Source organism: Mesoplodon bidens (genome assembly GCF_964165515.1).
Source record: "Mesoplodon bidens genome assembly, contig: HAP1_SCAFFOLD_118, whole genome shotgun sequence".
NCBI classification, from domain to species: Eukaryota; Metazoa; Chordata; class Mammalia; order Artiodactyla; family Ziphiidae; genus Mesoplodon; species Mesoplodon bidens.
In genome coordinates, this window is record NW_027671260.1 from 610891 (window position 1) to 632883 (window position 21993).

The following is a 21993-nucleotide window of genomic DNA, read 5'->3' on the forward strand; positions in this document are numbered from 1 at the left end:
TCAATGTCAGGAGTTTGTTGCCATCTGAAACGGCCTCTGAGCTTGGCATGGTCTTTTCCTTAACCTCCTCCACACCATTCCTTAGTTACACTGTGGCACGTGGGGTCTCAGTGTCCTTACCAGGGATTGAACCCAGGTACCCTGCATTGTAAGGCAGATTCTTTAACCCTGGACCACCAGGGAAGTCCCTACCCTTATGTTTTAACAGTTTTGGAGGTCTTCACAGAGATCTTGGATGGATTCACCTAACATCACCAGGTAAACTTCGTTTCAAAAGTAGTGCACCTCATTCCTCAAAACTTTTAAAGTAGAACTAATTATAAGATCCAGAAATTCCACTTCTGTGTATTTTTTCGGAAGAAAACAAAAACACTAGTTCAGAAAGACACATGCACCCCTATGTTCATTGAGCATTATTTATAATAGCCAGTGTATAGCAGCAACCTAAGTGTCCATCCATAGATGAATGGATAAAGAAGATGTGTCATATATACATATATATTTATATGTATACGTATATATATATATATATACACATATATATGTATATGTATATATATATAACTGTACACACACACACAATGGACTATTAGCCAGAAAAAAAGAAAAGAAGAAGAAGAATGAGGGGCTTCCCTGTGGATGCAGTGGTTAAGAATCCGCCTGCCAGTGCAGGGGAAATGGGTTCAAGCCCTGGTCCGGGAAGATCCCACATGCCACGGAGCAGCTAAGCCCGTGTGCCACAACTATTGAGCCACGCTCTAGAGCCTGTGAGCCACAACTACTGAACCCATGTACCACAGCTACTGAAGCCCGCTCACCTAGAGCCCATGCTCTGCAACAAGCTAAGCCACCGCAATTAGAAGCCCATGCACCGCAAGGAAGAGAAATCCCCGCTCGCCGCAACTAGAAAAGAGGCTGCATGCAGCAACAAAAACCCAATGCAGCCAAAAGTAAAATAAATAAATTTTTAAAAATTAAAAAAAAATGAAATCTTGCCATTTTGTGGCAACGTGGATGGAGCTAGAGTGTATTATGCTAAGTGCAATATGTCAGACAGAGAAAGACAAATACCATATGATCTCATTTGTATGTGTACTCTAAAAAACAAAACAAATGAACTAATGTCACTAAACAGAAACAGACTCATAGATACAGAGAACAAACAGGTGGTTGCCAGAAGAGGGTAGGTGGATGAGTGAAATAGGTGAGGGAGATTAAGAGGAACAGATAAGCAGTTAGAAAATAAATGAGTCATGGGAATGAACTATACAGCATGGGCAATACAGTCAATAGCATTATAACTTTGTACGGTGACGGATGGTAACTAGACCATAACTAGAGTTAATCTTGGTGATCATTTTCTAATGTACAGAAATATTGATATTATGCACCTGGAACTAACATAGTGTAGTAGGTCAGTTACACTTGAATTAAACTTTTTTAATTCAAACGAAAACAATAGTGTGCCTCGTTAACTAGAGATGCTTAGTCATACAGCAGTTCTCTAGAACGTATTCATCCTGTGTAACTGTAACTTTATACCCGTTGAACAACTCCCCATTCTCTCCTCCCCCACCCCTGACAATTTATGGGTGACTCTTTTAGATACCTCACCTCATATAAGTGGAAACACACATTTTTGTCCTTCTGTGACTGACTTATTTCACCTATCATAATGTGTTCTGTTTATATCCCCGTTGTCACAACTGGTAGGATTTCCTTCTAATAGGAAAGTCTGAATAATATCCTATGTATATACCCCATTTTCTTTATCCATTTCTCTGTGGATGAAAATTTGCATTTTTTTCCTACCTTGGCTCTGGTGAATAATGCTGTAATGACTATAGAGGTGCATGTATCTCTTCTAGATATTGATTTCCTTTTCTTTGAATATACAGGCTATATTATATTGTATTATATTCTATTACATTATATTCTATTATAGTTATTGTGCTTCCCGGATCTTGTGTTTTTCACAAATTGAAGGTTTGCAGCAACTCTTTGTTGAGCAAGTCTGTTGGCACTGTATTTCCAACAGTAGTTGCTCACTTCTTGCCTTTGGGTCATATTTTAGTAATTCTCACACTATTTCAAACCCTCCATCAGCAAAAAGGTTACTACTCGCCGAAGGCTCAGATGATGGTTAGCATTTTTTAGCAGTAAAGTATTTTTAATTTTCTTTTTGTTTCGGCTGTGCTGCACACCACATCACGTGGGATCTCAGTTCCCTGACCAGGGATCAAACCTGCGCCCCCTGTAGGAAGGCGGATTCTTAACCACTGGACCACCAGGGAAGTCCCTAAAGTATGTTTTTTAACATCTTTATTGGAGTATAATTGCTTTACAGCGTTGTGTTACTTTCTGCTGTATAACAAAGTGAATCAGTTGTATGTATACCTATATCCCCATATCCCCTCCATCTTGCGTCTCCCTCCCACCCTCCCTTTCCCACCCCTCTAGGTGGACACAAAGCACTGAGCTGATCTCCCTGTGCTATGCGGCTGCTTCCCACTAGCTATCGGTTTTACATTTGGTAGTGTACATGTGTCCATGCCACTGTCTCGCTTCATCCCAGCTTACCCTTCCCCCTCCCCGTGTCCTCAAGTGAATTCCCTATGTCTGCGTCTTTATTCCTGTCCTGCCACTAGGTTCATCAGAACCACTTTTTTTTCCCTTTGGTTTCCATCTCGCTTCGTCCCAGCTTACCCTTCCCCCTCCCTGTGTCCTCAAGTGCATTCTCTACGTCTGCATCTTTATTCCTGTCCTGCCACTAGGTTCATCAGAACCACTTTTTTTCCTTTGGATTCCATAAATATGTGTTAGCATATGGTATTTGTTTATCTCTTTCTGAGTTACTTCACTCTGTTTCACAGACTCTAGGTCCATCCACCTCACTACAAATAGTTCAATTTCATTTGTTTTTATGGCTCAGTCAAATTCCATGGTATATATGTGCCCCATCTTCTTTATCCATTCATCTGTCAGTGGACGCTTAAGTTGCTTCCATGTCCTGGCTATTGTAAATAGTGCTGCAGTGAACATTGTGGTACGTGTCTCTTTTTGAATTATGGACTTCTCAGCGTATATGCCCAGGAGTGGCATTGCTGGATCATATGGTAGTTCTATTGTTAGTTGGGTTTTTTTTGTATAAATTTATGTATTTTTATCTATTCATTATTTTTGGCTGTGTTGGGTCTTTGTTGCTGTACGCGGGCTTTCTCTAATTGCAGCGAGCAGGTGCTTCAGTGTTGTGGTGCGCAGGCTTCTCATTGCGGTGGCTTCTCTTGTTGTGGAGCGCGGGCTCTAGGCATGCGGGCTTCAGTAGTTGTGGCATGCGGGCTCAGTGGGTGTGTCTCGCGGGCTCTAGAGTGCAGACTCAGTAGTTGTGGCACACGGGCTTAGTTGCCCTGCGGCATGTGGGATCTTCCCGGACCAGGACTTGAACCCATGTCCCATGCATTGGGAGGAGGATTGTTAAACACTGTACCACCAGGGAAGCCCTATTTTCAGTTTTTTAAGGAACCTCCATACTGTTCTCCGTAGTGGCTGTATCAATGTACATTCCCACCAACAGTGCAGGGGGAGGGTTCCCTTTTCTCCACACCCTCTCCAGCATTTATTGTTTGTAGATTTTTTGGTGATGGCCATGCTGAGTGGTGTGAGCTGATACCTCACCGTAGTTGTGATTTGCCTTTCTCTAATGGTTAGTGTCATTGAGCATCCTTTCATGTGTTTGTTGGCAATCTTATATCTTCTTTGGAGAAATGTCCATTTAGGTCTTGTGTCCACTTTTGGATTGAGTTGTTTGTTTTTTTGATATTGAGCTGCGTGAGCCGCTTGTATATTTTGGAGATTAATCCTTTGTCAGTTGCTTCATTTACAACTATTTTCTCCCACTCTGAGAGTTGTTTTTTTGTCTTATTTATGGTTTCCTTTCCTGTGGAAAAGCTTTTAAGTTTGAATAGGTCCCATTTGTTTATTTTTGTTTTTATTTCCATTTCTCTAGGAGGTGGGTCAAAAAGGATCTTGCTGTGATTTATGTCATAGAGTGTTCTGCCTGTGTTTTCCTCTATGAGTTAGACAGTGTCTGGCCTTACCTTTAGGTCTTCAATCCATTTTGAGTTTATTTTTGTGTTATGGTGTTAGTAGTGTTCTCATTTCATTCTTTTACAGGTAGCTGTCCAGTTTTCCCAGCGCCACTTATTGAAGAGGCTGTCTTTTCTCCATTGTATATTCTTGCCTCCTTCATCAAAGCTAAGGTGACCATATGTGCGTGGGCTTATCTCTGGGCTTTCTATCCTGTTCCATTGATCTATATTTCTCTTCCCCAAAGTATATTTCAATAAAGGTATGTACATTGTTTGTTTAGACACAAGGCTGTCACACACTTAACAGACTACAGTATAGTGTAAACAGAAGCTTTTCATGCACGGGTACACCAGAAATTTCATGTGACTCGCTTTATGGCGGTATTGGCTTCATTGCAGTGTTCTGGAACTGAAGCTGCAGTGTCTCTGAGCTGGGCCTGTACACCCAGAAGTGGGATTGCTGGATCATATGGAAATTTTATTTAAAAGATTTTGAGAAAACTCCATACTGTTTTCCACAGTGCCTGCACAATGTTACATTCCTGCGTACAATATGCAAGGGTTACGATTTCTCTACCACCTTGACAACTCTTATCTTTAAAAAAAAATAAAAAATTGTAGGCATTCTAAGAGATGTGAGGTAGTATCTCATGATGATTTTGATTTGCATTTCCCAGATGATTAGTGACGTTGAGCACCTTTTCATGTACCTGGTGCTGTGTTACGTCTTTCTAACACACATACACACACACAGAGGGATAGAAGGAATCTTTTGGAAGTGATGAGTATATTATCGTGATGGTGGTGATGGTATCACAGGTGTGTGCATATGTCCAAACTCATCAAGTTATATACATTAAACATGGGCTAGATTTTGTATATCAGTTCTACGTAAATAAAGCCGTAAAAGCCCAGCAACAAGTGGTGTATTTCATGAGCCAGTGAAGCCCAGGTACATCTTGTCTCCTCTCCCAGGGGTGAACCCAAGCAGCCTTTGAACTTGGCTCACTTTCTGTTTCTTTAGTTTCCCCTTCTATTACTTTTGTGTTTCTCCTTTGTTCTCAGATTCCAGCTAAGTGGTTCCCCATTGGTGGCAGCAGTGGTTCTGAGTTTGGCTCTGTCATTTGAAGACTTGATGGTCTCTAAAGGGATTAAGTTTCTACAGAACTGATCTCAGTTAGGTGAGAGGTAACAGAGGATCTAGTTTGTTAGTCTTTTCTTAGTCTTTTCTGTTTGTCTATTTGTCTACTTTGACAAGCTCAAATCAATTAAGAATCTCTTGCCCAATGGGATGAGAATGGCTCTTTAGTATCTAGACTGGTGAGTGTTTATTCCTGACCCAAGTCTAAGACTTAAAGCTGCAGGTAAAAGTTCCATTTCTCTGTATGTCTGTGTGTCTATAATTCAAAAAGGTCTTTACCTCTGACAGTGCGAGTATGTAATGTTTTCCTACTTCTGGATCTATTAAAGTAGATTGTAGAGTCTGTTAAATTAAAGGGTTTCTGTCCTGATTGGCTTACAAAGATACAAATGTGCTTATAAAAATTATATATCCCTAAAATTCTCAGAGAGAAAGGAATTAGAACTTCTAATACTTTAAATGTGCTAGAAAAATATTCTTATTGAAATCAAGTCAGGGAATTCCCCAGCGGTCCAGTGGTTAGGACTCGGTGCTTTCACTGCCAGGGTCCAGGTTCAGTCCCTGGTCAGGAACCTAAGATCCAGCAAGCCCCTCGGTGCAGCCAAAAAAAAAAATCAACTCAGAAATTTAAAGACTTCAAGTTTACATAATTTAGGTAAATCTTTGACACATGAAGCTAGTTTAATATTTTTGGTTTCATAAAAAGTTATTCGTATCTTATTTATCAGTATTAGGCATACATTTAAAACAATTCTACTTGGGTGTGTTCTTCCTAAATTTATATAGGTGTGCCCATCAACTAAGCTCATATTACTTCTACTTAATGTTTAAGGTTATGAAAAATGTAAGTTTGTGTTTAACCACATTTAGTTTTTATTCTGACAAACTTTCTTTCAACAGTAACTATGTTTTCTACTGTGTTAGCTTGTCGATAAATTCCCAGATCTTCAGTTTACGTAAACCCTTGAACTGGTACTAAGTTGTGTTACTTACTGGATAATCATTGGATACCGAGGTCATTTGTAAGCAAGACAGAAACCTGAGGCATTGATTACTAAGCATAATCTCAAGTTATATGCTCTTGCTGCATATGTTTACTTGTTACCTAGAGGCTCTGTCTGTGGGTGTGTTAATGAATGTGTTTGTCTCTGCCACTTGAATAAGTTGTGTAAGGGATGTTTGTGGCTGTGTAAAGTTGTGTTATGTGTGTTCATGAGCTCTGCTAGCCTGAAATGCTGATGTGTGATGGGCAGTTGTCAATCATTCACTCCTAGTTTTCTTTGTGAAATGGAAGTAACTTTGGTTCAAAGTTAGTATTAATATACTATGAATGAGACTTGACCCATAGTGATGTTATCGGCTGGAACAGAACTCAGGTTCAGCTGCTCATCGCTCAGAAGTCAGTGTTCCAGAGACAAGGGTTGGTGGAAGAAGAAAGATGCTTTATTCAGGAAGCTGGCAACCTGGGAAGATGGTGGGCTAGTGTCCCCAATACCATCTCCCAGTTGCCAATGAGAGGGAAAAGGGGTTGATAGGGAAAAGACGGGAAGTCTCTGGGCTGTGCCGGTGGGGGCTCCATGCAGAGTAGCACAGTCAGCTCTGACCATCCTCTTGAAATTGGTCATGCAGCGGTGTGGTCAGTGTCATGTTGATTGTTTCAGGCACAGTTAATCTTCAATTCCAGTGTTGGTTTGTTCCCATTTCCTTGAGGCCAGTTCCTGGAATTGTGTAAGCCATTGGTTCAGGTCTGCTCAAGATGGAGCAGCTTGTGTCATAGCTCCAGTCTGGTCATCATACAGTTAGCTTTCTCCTCTTGTAGTGGTTTTAGTATCTGCAAAACAAGTTAGGAGTGTGTGTCTGACACTGTTACTTACGTCCTTCGGGAGGAACTAAAGATTCTGTGACTGCTGTTGTCCTAATCAGTAACTGCTTGAACCTGTTCTTTGGTGACTCAGGGGAGGCCTGGGAGACTGCAGCTATTTTACAAACAAGAGGCAGGGGACATGGAAGGGCCCTGCATGGTCCTCCTTGGTTCCAGCAACCGAGAGGTACAACTTTGTATGCAAGATAATGCGATGTAGTTTTGTTTATTAACAGGAACAAAAATAGTTTGGTCCTAAAGTAAAATGACTGATTGTTCCAGCACCAGAAAGAGGATAGTGAAGGACACAACCTGAATGAGTATAGAAAGTTGTAGGAGACGGGTAGAAAGGGAATTTTATTTGTCTGAGCCGAAGGCAGCTCAGTTTTGATGTTTATTCCAGAGATTTTCAAAAAAGAGCTTATGGTTCTCTTAGTAGCAAATATTATATTGATGCAAAGCTGGAGTTTGGTTTTCTCTCTGTACAAATGATAAATTTTTTTCATGGAGTATTGGTCTCTTTAATAAGTGGTTGGAAAAGTTGTTCTCTAAATCTGCCTAAACAGCAGAGATTCTGTATCTCACTGGAAGAGGTTTCTGCACCTAGTTCTGAATTCATCCGGCCTTATTATTTTTTTGAAAATAAATGCACAGGGACTTCCCTGGTGGCTCCTTGGTGAAGAATCCGCCCGCCAGTGCAGGGCACACTGGTTCAAGCCCTGGTCCGGGAAGATCCCACGTGCTTTTAGAAACTAGAGCACAGAAAGACTAAGGTCATGTGAAATTTGAAACGCTAAATATTGTCATAGTGTTAAGCAGTTTGAAGATTGTTGGAAGAAATTATTTGTCATTCATTCAAGCAATAAACATTTGATGAATACTTGCAAAACATAAAAAACCTCTAGAACCCGTGAGCCACAACTACTGGAATCGACGTGCCTAGATCCCATGCTCCGGAACAAGAGAAGCCACTGCATGGAGACGCCGACGCACCGCAATGAAGAGTCGCCCCCGCTCCACTGCAACTAAAGAAAGCCCACGTGCAACAACGAAGACCCAACGCAGACAAAAATAAATAAATATATAAATAAATGTATTGGGGGAAAAAAAGAAAGAAAATAAATGCACAACAAAATTTCTGCATTTCTGAGAAAGTTAAGCTTCCTTAAAACTGTGTTCCTTTTGGTCTGTTTTTTTTTTTTTTTTAAAGTCTACTGTCAGGAACTCCCTGGCACTTCAGCGGTTAGGATTCTGCGCTTCCACTGCTAGAGGCCTGTTTTCGATCCCTGATCAGGGAACTAAGATCCTGCAAGCTGCGTGGCGAGGCCGAAAAAACAGCCAAGACAAAATAATCATCTCTTGGCTGTTAAACAAAGTCAAGGACCTTTAGTTCCTCCTCAAGGGCTATTGGGTGATATTCTGAGCCACGTCCTTGGAGCTGTTTGGCAGAGACTGAAACCCCCAGCAGGTGGAAGAAGTTAACTGCATGTTGCCCACAAGCACGTAGACCCCAGACCAGTTGGAACCAGAAGGCTGATGATGTTGAGTCCCCGTTACCTCACCACTGACCAATCAGAAGAATGACCGTGAGCTGATCACGCACCCTGTAACCCTCTCTTCAACATGTAGCCCCTTTCTCTTTTCCCTGTATAGTCCTCAAGCAAAACTTCAGGAGGGGAGAGTTGGTTCTTCGGGACATGAGTCCACCTCTCTTCTGGACTGCCGGCTTCCTCAATAAAGCTATCTTTCCTTTTACCCAAGAGTTGTCTCTCAGTATTGGAGTCCTGAATGATGCAAGACCTGCCTCATCTTCTGTAGTTTTCTCTACATGAAAAATAATTGAGGACTATTTTTCAGAGTTAAGAAATGTGGTTGGATAATCACAACGCCATTAAGCAACACCTCGTTGGACAGCAAAGAGGCGAAGCCGACTGGTAATGACCACACACATCCTGACTGTGAGAAGACTTTCATCTTTATTGTAGTTCCCCAAAAGCTGCATCGCACGGTACTCTTGAACAATCTAAAATAACATACAAACATGCTGAGGCAAGTTAAAAAATTAGGACTGAATTCCCACAATTCAATAATGAGAACTAAGAAAATACAAATTTATGCTTACAAGAATTGGGAGGAAATACCCACTATGCTATAAGTAGAATGGAAATATTATGTAATAGATAAAATCAACAATCTCTTGAAAATGTGAGTAAAATTGTATATATGTGTAAATATACAACAGCTACAGTTCTCATCACAAAAGTTTGTAGTAATAAGATGTTTCAAAATGAAGACTATTTCAAAACTATTTAAAATAAATATATAAACATAAAATATAAAAATACAATAATTTTATAGGTGACATTTTCAAAATAAGCCAGTGAAACTTAAGTCATGAGTCATGACCCTGTGGCTGTAATTATATATATATATATTTTTTTTTTCTAATTATATATTTTAATGTTATTCCCTCCTATTCTGAGCCGCTACACTCCACCTTCAAATGCTTCTAGACTGGGGCAAACAAGTGTACAAAAAATGGGACCTCCAATGTTCGTCTCAGGGGAGATGGAAATGAAATGATCTGAAAATTGAGGTGGTGCCTTCCAAAAGGGTAGAATCTGAATAAACCCTGTTTTCTTATTGTCCTGCCACAGACTCCTAGAAGCACGCCCCGCTCCTAGGAGTATAACACGAAAACTGGCCTCCGCTCATTCTAGAAGATGCTGGCTTCTTCTCGATGATCTGCACAAGAGGCTTCTCCCTTCTTCACGGCTGTCGTCAGTGTCTGGATTGACTTCTTGTTGAACATCCTCATCTCTCCTGGGCTCTGTGATCTGGAAGTAAGAGAAGGAGCAAGGATGTCAGATTTCAAAGTGGCAACTGTCCAGATATAAAGGTTTTCACATTCTTAGTCAATTCTAACCAGAATTGAGACTCATTTATGATTGGAGTTTTATCTCAAATTCTCCATTCTGAACCCCAGTCCTGAACCATTCATTGTTTTCAAGTGCGATTCTTGGACTTTGGTGACCCTGACTCCAAAAACTACTGAATACACCCAAGGTCAGGCCCAGTAATCTGCTTTATAGCCCAGACTCCAGGTGATTCTGCTCAGGGAGCTGGCATTTGGAGAATGCTGCTTTAGTCTTAACTCACCTTGGTCCTTTGGCACCACTTAAATTCTGAACTTGGAAGCACACTACAGACATCACTGACAAGTCAACATCATGGACCAGGAGACCTGAGGCCGGATCCCTAACCCTAACCCTGCATCCTAATGTCTATGTTATTATTAAGTTTTCATTTATTTACTTATTTTCTTTCTTTTATTTTTGGCTGCATTGGGCCTCTGTTGCTGTGTGTGGGCTTTCTCTAGTTGTGGTGAGCGAGGACTACTCTCCGTTGCTTCTCCTGACGGCTTCTCTTGTTACGGAGCACGGGCTCTAGGCGCACAGGCTGAGTAGTTGCGACTTGCGGGCTCTAGAACGCAGGCTCAGTAGTTGTGGCTCGTGGGCTCTAGAGCGCAGGTGCAGTAGTTGTGGCGCACGGGCTTAGTTGCTCCGCGGCATGTGGGGTCTTCCCGGACCAGCGCTCAAACCTGTGTGCCCTGCATTGGCAGGCGGTTTCTTAACCACTGTGCCAACAGGGAAGTCCCTGGATCCTAATGTTTAAATAATACTCAGCCCTAAACTTGGTTAGTGTTATGTGCTGACTGTTTGTGTCCCCCAAAATTCTTATGTTGAAATCTTAAAATCTTAACCCCTAAGGTGCTGGTCTTAGGAGGTGGGGTCTTTGGGAGGTTATTAGGTCATGGGGTAGAGCCCTCATGAATGAGATTATTGCCCTTGTAAAAGAGACCATGCTGTGTTGTTTCTAAGCAACGCGGTCTGTAGTAGGGCAGGTTGAATGGACTAAGACAGCTAGTTTGCAAGACTTAAACCAAATGTTTGCTCAATCCTCTGCCCACATCTAGAACTCTAATGTGTCAATTGTAATAAGCCATGCTGAAGATGGCATTCCTTAACCTTCAGTCGTTGTGATAAACCCCCTTGACCATAAACGTGAGGGGGAAAAGGTGAATTGTACTAGAGGAATCATTGGTCCAGAAGTGGTGAGTCAGGGGGAATAAAGAGTCACAGGTGATCTGGCCATAGGCAATTTGAAAGTAAATTTGGATGAATATAAAGCTAGTCATAATTCATCTTTTCTTATTGAACGTGTGGGCTGTTCTATCTAATATCCTGTTTGTAGACATTTACTTTGTTGTAGCTAAATGCTAGAACCCATAACCCTGAGGGATGTAAGGCCAAAAATGAATGAAAAAGAGAAACTGGAAACACAGTATATGGAAAAGAATCACCATCTCGTCAAAGCTGTTATTTGGACCCAGTTGCTTTGGGTGAAATAACTTCAGTGAGACCCATGCTTCTGGGACAAACTGGTTTCCCCGATGTCTGGTGCCCACGGGCCTCGCGGTGCTGGTGTCTGTGTGTGGCTGTCAGTCCGTGGCTGGCGCAGAGTCGGCACGTGGCTGTGTGCCTGGCTGGCCCCCTTCACAGCGTGAGAGGTGATGTGGGTCCAGCAGTGGGATTCCTCCGATTTCCTCAGTAGACAACACGTCATTCCACCCGCACCTTTGCGCACGCAGACCTACCTTTGCGCAGGCCGATGACCTCAGGCCTGCGTGGTCCTGGGGCCTCTGGGGCAAGAGGGCGCAATCTCTTCCCCACACCCAGAGCTCTGGATCAAAAGCCTGGATCTGGAAAGACAAACAGCCCCTGGCAATGAGGATGCCGCTGCCTCCCGTTGCCCCGCCTCCGGTTCTTTCTCGTCTGTCCCCAGGTCCCAAACCGAGTCCCCCATGATCCCCACCTCCTCTCCGTCCCTCCCCCTCCCCGAGACCGCCACAGCCCACCCACCTGCTCGCACTCTTCCCGAGTGACCCATGTCTTCCAGCCCATGGATCGGATGAACTGGGAACACAGTTTGTGGAACAAGGCATGCTGGGAGCTGTTCTTTCCATAGAGGAACGAAACGATGGCCTGCTTGGGGGCCTGGTTGTTCTCTTCCATGTCGCTGGCCACATAGCTGGGGAAAGACATCAGGTCGCTGTCATCAGGACAGGAAGGGCCTCCACTTGAGATCAGCTTCCCAGAAAAGAGGCAGGCTGAGCATCCTCACACGACCCACCCAGCCCTGCCCAGCGTCACCGGGAGCCGCCCAGTCATCAGGGAGCCACTGCCAGGCAGGACCTTCAGAAGGGTGCCTCTCACACCTTGATGATGAGGACACGATCCAAACCCCCCGTTCCCTTCAACTTGTTTTATGTGCACACACCTCTCTTCCTATGTTGTAGGTACATGTACAGTTCCTGAGGGCAGGAGCTGATCTGATCTGTTTCTGCATTCATCCCTCTCTTAGCAAATGACACATTTAGGGCTTGGTTCATATTGATGCATGAATTCAACAGCCTTTTGTGAATCTCTGTTCCCACCACCTCATATTCCCCAGCATGTAGGGTGTACTTTATAAGGTTTGTTAGATGAATGAATGAATGAATGAATGAATGAACATTTTATCTCATGGCCAAATGCAATACTGATTACCTAGAAGTCTCACAATAACAAACATTTGCCCAATGAAAAGAATTGTGCTGAGTGTTTTGGGAATGCATTGACATTTTGACGAGACCTGCCTTCCACGTGGTGTCTAGTCTAGTGGGACCGGGGAAGGGGAAAGGGGGAGATAAGAAATGACTATAATGCAAAGCATCACATTATAATACAATTTGAACTAAAGTGCCTCTGGGATGCAGAAGTTAGGGAGATCGGGCATCGTGAAGGTTTTGGTGTTTGAACCCACTTTAAGGATAGGGTCGTTTTCTTCAGATAAATGTATGGCAAAGATACCTGGATAGAAAGCTCAATAGAAACTTAGAGGGCAGGGTATTTGGAAGGAGCAGTGAAACACAGGAGTAAAGTATCAGGACGGTGTGCTAGAGATTGCAGAGAGAGTTAAATCCCAACGCAGAACTCTGGCCTTGATTTGGCATGTCATTAGCCAATGAAATTGTGTGAAGCGGTCAGACCTGTGTTTTGGAAGGATGTTCAGGCAAATAGAGCCAACTGGCTTGGGAGACTTGGAAGAAACATCAGTGGGGAGCATTTGACACCAAATCCGCGCTATGTGATACGGGCCCCGATTGTGGCATTTGTCGTGGGAATGCAGAAACGGAAGATAATCACACTTGGTGCTGATGTCGGAAGACCTGAGACCGGAGAATTCGAACCGGAAACGTCTCAAGTCTGTTACTCGGGGGCAGGATGGTGTCAGTTCTTTCTTCCTCTCCTCTTAGGAAAGTTTCGCGTTTTGCTTTGTTTCTTTCAGTGTTTTAATTGACATTAGGGTAGTTTGTTTTGACAATGAATGCTATAAAAAACAACATGGTTTGAAAAAGAAACCACGGTACCGTAATCCTGTCATTTTCACACCTAGAGTCAGTACAAAGGGGTTTAAAAAAATAGATGAAAGGTCAGAGCCCCACATCTCTCCCTCTGCCCTCCCAGGGTGTTGAATATTGATGGCGGGGATGGAGCAAGGTACTCACAGAGCTATGAAGAAATGGATTATCTGGAATTGCCAGGAGAAGAGGCCGGCCCGGCTGACATACGCTATCACCATCGACAGGAGATACTGATGGAAAGAGGGGAAAAAACGTAGGAGAGAGGTCACATCCTGGAAGAGGAGAAAGAGTGGGAGGGAGAAGGGAGCAGGGGACGAGGAATGGGTGGTGCCACTTGGAGGAGAGACCCCCGTGTGGGGTGAGCCTGATTATTTGGGGAAGGGGAGAGGACAGAAGGTCAGAGTTGGCGGCGCTCCAAGGGTGGGAGGCTGTGGGATTGAGGGCGTGGACTTAGGGCCGCGGGCACAGGACGGTTTTCGATGAACCGGAGCCAAGGTGAGTCCCCAGGATCTGAGAGGAGAGGGGACTTAGGCAGCAACCACCAAAGGGGCACTCCTGGGGCTCAGATCCCAGAGGGGACCTCGAGGCCCCTGGAGGGAAGTGTTGACAAGGCATGAGGTTAGGAGGGGAGTGGAAACGTGGGTGTAGAAAGCACCCAGCGCGCCCACCTAGAACAGGTGCTGGAGCAGGAATCCATCTCAGTGGGTGACTTACCTTGTCAGATACTTCCAGGTTTTTGTCCCAGGCGAGGAATTTCTTAACGATGGGATCCTCTGTGAAAAAAGGGCAGATGTTGCCAGTGGGAACAGGGCTGTCGTGGGAGCATTCCAGAGCCAAGAGGGTGAACCGCGCCCCCCTGGGGAAATGCCAAGATGTGGCCCAGGGTGAAGCTGACGGAAAGAGGGGAGGGAAGACCATTCACTGTGGGAGGAAAGGGGGTGACTCCCCTTCTGGGGGGGCCGAGTGACAGGGAGTGATGCCCCTTCATCATGCATTCACGTACCTGCAGAGGGCATCAAGATACTCTCAGCCAATGTCTCAATTGACAGTCATGTCAGGGGGTGAAGATGGCTTGTCAGCCCCTCCTCCCTCCACCCTGAACATGCCAGTAAGATTCAAAAGGCCAGTAAGAGCTAGAGTCTCGGGTACAGTTGAAACCAAGGGAACCTAATCCTGTATCATTTCTAAATCTAACCTAGTCTTGTATCATTTCTAAGTCTAACCTCATCCTGTATCTTTTATGTGTCTCCCGTATCCTTTATCCGTAGACAGTCCGCCAGGGACGGAGAGCGCACCAAGTAGCAGGGAATTCTTTTCCACTGGGAAAGTGTAGTCATGGGAAGTTTTGGTTTGTTTGTTTTTCAAGTATAGGATTGGAGGTTGCTGGGCAGGGCGGTGGGTCCTTACCAAGCATCCACTTGAAGACCTCGTGGTGCTCAGGCAGCACTGAAGACACCCGCTGTCGCTTGAGCTTCATCTTGAGCCCACTGAACGACTCCATGACCCAGGTGTCGGCCTCGTGGTGCTCAGGCAGCACTGAAGACACCCGCTCTCGCTTCAGCTTCATCTTGAGCCCACTGAACGACTCCATGACCCAGGTGTCGGCCTCGTGGTGCTCAGGCAGCACTGAAGACACCCGCTGTTGCTTGAGCTTCATCTTGAGCCCACTGAACGACTCCACGACCCAGGTGTCCTGGGCCTCAGCGGCCGTGTTGCCCTCCACCTCCGCTCTGAACGCCACTGACCTCTTCCTCTTACAGCCGGGGCGCTGAAGCGGGGGGCTGCAACCAGCCCAGGGAGCTGACGAAGGAGAAGAGACTGCAGTATGACGCTCTCGTCTTGGGAATCCAGCCACTGGTGACCACCCAACCCCACCCCGACTCCGCCTCCCCCCCCGAAGCACCTCCGTGCTTTCCAGTCTCACAGACCGCTGACCTTGCCCCAAGTCATCTTTCCATCTTTCTCTGTCCATATCTACCTATCCCTCCCCTGACTCTTTTTGTCATTTGTCCAGCTTCCCGTTCTCAAAACTCTTTCTCATGGTAGATAATTTCTCCCACCAGGAATAAAAAAAAAGAACCCTCCCCTTGTTTCCTCTCTCCTCTTCTCTCATCCTTGGATCTCATCTCCTAACCCTGTTTCTTGCTCCCCAGGTGTTCCCGTGTCCCCAGCTCCTGTGCTCTCCTCCCTCAATCCCTGGCTCTCTGAATGTCTCCTTTCTTTCATAGGCACCTTATGCAGGTGCTCCTTCCCGACCTCTGTACCCTTTCCTCCTTACTGGTCAAATCTCTGAAATTCCTTCTCATGCCAGCTCCCTCACCTGATGGTCCTGGGCTTTCTTCATAGACAGTCAACTCCATGGGGTACCCTGAAGAGCTGGACTGGGAGTTCAGCTCCTCAGCCTGGGAAGTCGGTTGACAATTGTCCCTGATGTCTCCCAGACTCTTCCCTTCCTCGAAGCCTAGACTCTGCTTTGTCCCAACTCTTCTTCTGGACTTGGGCTAAACACAAGTGGTCGTCCCTTCTCCAAGCTGCGGGGCAACTGTCAGTGGAGAGAAGCTCTGGCGAGATTCTGTTGTCTACTACTGCTGCCAAGCACCAAGGAGTCTGGTCCATCCAATCGGGAAGGTCGGAAGCCTCTGATGTCATCATCAGAGTTTGAAGGAAACAAGTTTGAAGGAAAACACAAGTAACTGTCAGACCTATGCGTGCACTTGTCCCAGGGATCGGGGTAAATGGTATCTCCTGCCACTGACCCAACCTCTGCCCGTCCTCCAAAACCCCCCTCAAGGTATCCGGACCCCTCTTTTTTATTGTCATAAATGGCAAAATTTTATTCTTTTTTTTTTTCTTCATCTTTATTTTTTTATTTTTTTTGCTTTATAACAAATTTAATCAGTTATACATATGTTCCCATATCCCCTCCCTTTTGCGTCTCCCTCCCACCCTCCCTATCCCACCCCTCCAGGCGGTCCCAAAGCACCAAGCTGATCTCCCTGTGCTACGCGGCTGCTTCCCACTAGCTATCTACCTTACGTTTGGTAGTGTATATATGTCCATGCCGCTCTTTCACTTTGTCACAGCTTAGCCATCCGCCTCCCCATATCTTCAAGTCCATTCTCTAGTAGGTCTGTGTCTTTATTCCTGTCTTACCCCTATGTTCTTCATGACATTTTTTTTTCTTAAATTCCATATATATGTGTCAGCATACAGTATTTGTCTTTCTCTTTCTGACTTACTTCGCTCTGTATGACAGGCTCTAGGTCCATCCACCTCATTACAAATAGCTCAATTTCGTTTCTTTTTATGGCTGAGTAATATTCCATTGTATATATGTGCCACATCTTCTTTACCCATTCATCCGATGATGGACACTTAGGTTGTTTCCATCTCCGGGCTATTGTAAATAGGGCTGCTATGAACATTTTGGTACATGTCTCTTTTTGAATTATGGTTTTCTCAGTGTATATGCCCAGTAGTGGGATTGCTAGGTCATATGGTAGTTCTATTTGTAGTTTTTTAACGAACCTCCATACCGTTCTCCATAGTGGCTGTACCAATTCACATTCCCACCAGCAGTGCAAGAGTGTTCCCTTTTTTCCACACCCTCTCCAGCATTTATTGTTTCTAGATTTTTTGATGATGGCCATTCTGACTGGTGTGAGATGATATCTCATTGTAGTTTTGATTTGCATTTCTCTACTGAGTAAAGATGTTGAGCATCCTTTCATGTGTTTGTTGGCAGTCTGTATACCTTCTGTGGAGAAATGTCTGTTTAGGTCTTCTGCCCATTTTTGGATTTTGTTTGCTTTTTTGTTATTGAGCTGCATGAGCTGCTTATAAATTTTGGAGATTAATCCTTTGTCAGTTGCTTCATTTGCAAATATTTTCTCCCATTCTGAGGGTTGTCTTTTGGTCTTGTTTATGGTTTCCTTTGCTGTGCAAAAGCTTTTAAGTTTCATTAGGTCCCATTTGTTTATTTTTGTTTTGATTTCCATTTCTCTAGGAGGAGGGTCAAAAAGGATCTTGCTGTGATTTATGTCATAGAGTGTTCTGCCTATGTTTTCCTCTAAGAGTTTGATAGTTTCTGGCCTTACATTTAGGTCTTTAATCCATTTTGAGCTTATTTTTGTGTATGGTGTTAGGGAGTGATCGAATCTCATACTTTTACATGTCCCTATCCAGTTTTCCCAGCACCACTTATTGAAGAGACTGTCCTTTCTCCACTGTACATTCCTGCCTCCTTTATCAAAGATAAGGTGACCATATGTGCGTGGGTTTATCTCTGGGCTTTCTATCCTGTTCCATTGATCTATCTTTCTGTTTTTGTGCCAGTACCATGCTGTCTTGATTACTGTAGCTTTGTAGTATAGTCTGAAGTCAGGGAGCCTGATTCCTCCAGCTCCATTTTTCGTCCTCAAGATTGCTTTGGCTATTCGGGGTCTTTTGTGTTTCCATACAAATTGTGAAATTTTTTGTTCTAGTTCTGTGAAAAATGTCAGTGGTAGTTTGATAGGGATTGCATTGAATCTGTAGATTGCTTTGGGTAGTAGAGTCATTTTCACAATGTTGATTCTTCCAATCCAAGAACATGGTACATCTCTCCATCTATTTGTATCATCTTTAATTTCTTTCATCAGGGTCTTATAATTTTCTGCATACAGGTCTTTTGTCTCCTTAGGTAGGTTTATTCCTAGATATTTTATTCTTTTTGTTGCAATGGTAAATGGGAGTGTTTCCTTGATTTCACTTTCAGATTTTTCATCATTAGTATATAGGAATGCCAGAGATTTCTTTGCATTAATTTTGTATCCTGCAACTTTACCAAATTCATTGATTAGCTCTAGTAGTTTTCTGGCAGCATCTTTGGGATTCTCTATGTATAGTATCATGTCATCTGCAAACAGTGACAGCTTTACTTCTTCTTTTCTGATTTGGATTCCTTTTATTTCCTTTTCTTCTCTGATTGCTGTGGCTAAAACTTCCAAAACTAGGTTGAATAAGAGTGGTGAGAGTGGGCAACCTTGTCTTGGTCCTGATCTTAGTGGAAATGGTTTCAGTTTTTCACCATTGAGGACGATGCTGGCTGTGGGTTTGTCATATATGGCCTTTATTATGTTGAGGAAAGTTCCCTCTATGCCTACTTTCTGCAGGGTTTTTATCATAAATGGGTGTTGAATTTTGTCGAAAGCTTTCTCTGCATCTATTGAGATGATCATATGGTTTTTCTCCTTCAATTTGTTAATATGGTGTATCACGTTGATTGATTTGCGTATATTGAAGAATCCTTGCATTCCTGGAATAAACCTCACTTGATCATGGTGTAAGATCCTTTTAATGTGCTGTTGGATTCTGTTTGCTAGTATTTTGTTGAGGATTTTTGCATCTATGTTCATCAGTGATATTGGCCTGTAGTTTTCTTTCTTTGTGACATCCTTGTCTGGTTTTGGTATCAAGGTGATGGTGGCCTTGTAGAATGAGTTTGGGAGTGTTCCTCCCTCTGCTATATTTTGGAAGAGTTTGAGAAGGATAGGTGTTAGCTCTTCTCTAAATGCTTGATAGAATTCGCCTGTGAAGCCATCTGGTCCTGGGCTTTTGTTTGTTGGAAGATTTTTTATCACAGTTTCAATTTCAGTGCTTGTGATTGGTCTGTTCATATTTTCTATTTCTTCCTGATTCAGTCTTTGCAGGTTGTGCATTTCTAAGAATTTGTCCATTTCTTCCAGGTTGTCCATTTTATTGGCATAGAGTTGCTTGTAGTAATCTCTCCTGATCTTTTGTATTTCTGCAGTGTCAGTTGTTACTTCTCCTTTTTCATTTCTAATTCTATTGATTTGAGTCTTCTCCCTTTTTTTCTTGATGAGTCTGGCTAATGGTTTATCAATTTTGTTTATCTTCTCAAAGAACCAGCTTTTAGTTTTATTGATCTTTGCTATCGTTTCCTTCATTTCTTTTTCATTTATTTCTGATCTGATTTTTATGATTTCTTTCCTTCTGCTAACTTTGGGATGTTTTTGTTCTTCTTTCTCTAATTGCTTTAGGTGCAAGATTAGGTTATTTATTCGAGATGTTTCCTGTTTCTTAAGGTGGGATTGTATTGCTATAAACTTCCCTCTTAGAACTGCTTTTGCTGCATCCCATAGGTTTTGGGTCGTCGTGTCTCCATTGTCATTTGTTTCTAGGTATTTTTTAATTTCCTCTTTGATTTCTTCAGTGATCACTTCGTTATTGAGTAGTGTATTCTTTAGCCTCCATGTGTTTGTATTTTTTTACAGCTCTTTTCCTGTAATTGATGTCTAGTCTCATAGCATTGTGGTCGGAAAAGATACTTGATACAATTTCAATTCAAACAAAATTTTTTTTTAGCTAAGTAGTATTCCATTGTGTGTATATATATCACATCTTCCTTACCCATTCATCTCTTAAGAAACACTTAGCTTGCTTCCATATGTTGTCAATTGTAAATAATGCTGCCATGAACATTAGGGTGCATATATCTTTTCAAATTAATGTTTTTTGGTTTTATTTTTTCGATATATATCCAGGAATGAAAATGCTGTGTCATATGGTAGTTCTAATTTTTTTTATGAGTTTATTGGAGTACAGTTGATTCACAATGGCGTATTAGTTTCTGCTTTATAACAAAGCGAATCAGTTATACATATACACCTGTTCCCATATCCCCTCCCTCTTGTGTCTCCCTCCCTCCCACCCTGGACCCCTCTTTACCGCTTCCCAGCAGGTGCACTGTCCTCTCCCTGCTGGACTCTCCCTCTCCCTCCCATTCCTCTTCCACGGCCTGGTGGGAGAGTGGGGAGAGGGACAAGGAAACTTAGGGGAAGCAGCAACGTTTCAGCCTTATAAGAGTGAGATAATGGCTTCCGTGGTGGTGCAGTGGTTGAGAGTCCACCTGCCGATGCAGGGGACACGGGTTGGTACCCCGGTTCGGGAAGATCCCACATGCCGCGGAGTGGCTGGGCCCATGAGCCATGGCCGCTGAGCCTGCACGTCCGGAGCCTGTGCTCCGCAACAGGAGAGGCCACAACCGTGAGCGGCCCGCGTACCCCCCCCCCAAAAAAAATAAATAAAGAGTGAGATAAGTATGTAAAAAAAGATCCCAGGTACATCGACTCAGTGGATTAAAAAGTTACGTTAAAACACGCAATTTGGCAAAGCTCTTTGGCTGAATGTTTACTGACACTGCGTTCAGAATTCTGTACTGGGGGAGTACACGTCCGCTCCCCTCAGGCACCTTTGAGTCCAAGAGCCATTTGGAGAAGCTAAAATCATAGAAAACTACAGGTGCTCACGACCCTTCAAAGGGTGTCTACAAACACACACACACACACACACACACACACACACACACACAAAAAGGGCACCTTTGGATGTCACAAAGTCCATGGATTGTCCAAAGCCTGCCCCTTGATTCCAGTTAAGAAGTTCTAGTCTACTTATCAAAATCTTGAGAATGTGGTATCACTGTTGACCCAGAGATTTCACTACCTGAATAAAAATGTCACATGTACAAAATACTAAATGGAAAAAACTCCAGTTCAACACAGATTATTTTTCTGAATAAAAATGTCACATGCACAAAAAGACTAAATGGAAAAATTTCCAATTCCAGACAGGTTATTTTTCTATGAGGGTAGGAAGTATATGGTAGCCGAGATGCAGAGAAGAAAATAGCCAACTCAGGGTCATGCAGTGTCACTGGAAGCTTCTTCTGAACCTCCCAACTCGTACTTCCACTCCTCCCCTTGGGGTCTGAGTCTTGCTTTTTTTCTTGGGTTTCCCTGGTGGCACAGTGGTCAAGAATCCGCCTGCCGATGCAGGGGACACAGGTTCGAGCCCTGGTCCGGGAAGATCGCACATACCGCGGAGCACCTAACGCCCGTGCGCCACAACTACTGAGCCTGCAAGCCATAACTCCTCAGCCCGCGAGCCACAACTACTGAGCCCACGCGCCTAGGGCCCATGCTCTGCCGCAAAGAGAAGCCACCTCAATGAGAAGCCTGCACACTGCACCGAAGAGTAGCCCCCGCTCGCTGCGACTAGAGAAAGCCTGCGCCCAGCAAGGAAGACCCAACGCAGCCAAAAATAAGTAAAACAAAAATCTTAAGGAAGGAAAACAAGAATTCTCATTGTTGTGCAACCATCCCGACCATCCATCTCCAGAATGTTTTCATCCTGTCCAAGTGAAACTCTGTCCCCATTAAACACTGACTCCCCACCCCCCTCCCAGCCCCTGACACCCACCACTCCACTTTCTGTCTCTATGAATTTGACCCATCTGGGGACCTCACAGAAGTGGAATCATGTAACATTTGTCCATTTGTATCTGACTTATCCACTTAGCTTAATGTCTTCGCGTGTCATCTGTGTGGTAGCCTGTGTCAAAATTTCCTTCCTAGACCCCAAAGCCAGTGTGGAC

The 21993-nt window shown here is 43.8% G+C and overlaps 2 protein-coding genes across 4 annotated transcripts in view; one reads left to right on the forward strand and one right to left on the reverse strand.

Annotated features, from left to right (window-relative positions):
* Positions 1-3493: 3493 nt before the first annotated feature.
* The window catches only part of LOC308611634 (uncharacterized protein), a 97505-nt gene continuing 79005 nt past the window's right edge, over positions 3494-21993 (forward strand). The window contains exons 1-2 of one of the 3 annotated variants that reach the window (XR_014014979.1): positions 3494-4259; positions 5154-5269. The gene's annotated coding sequence lies outside the window, so the exon portion shown is untranslated. Of the gene's footprint in view, positions 5270-9747; positions 9853-21993 lie in introns of those variants that run through there. The other 2 variants (XR_014014980.1, XR_014014978.1) reach the window with 2 other exon arrangements.
* On the reverse strand, positions 11554-15528 carry LOC308611649 (putative speedy protein-like protein 3; the record flags this gene model as incomplete). The annotated part of the gene is made up of 5 exons (XM_081260353.1): positions 11554-11852; positions 12013-12181; positions 13701-13786; positions 14271-14446; positions 14964-15528. 5 exons carry the CDS (start codon positions 15526-15528, stop codon positions 11592-11594), a joined length of 1257 nt encoding a protein of 418 aa, XP_081116479.1. The 3' UTR covers positions 11554-11591.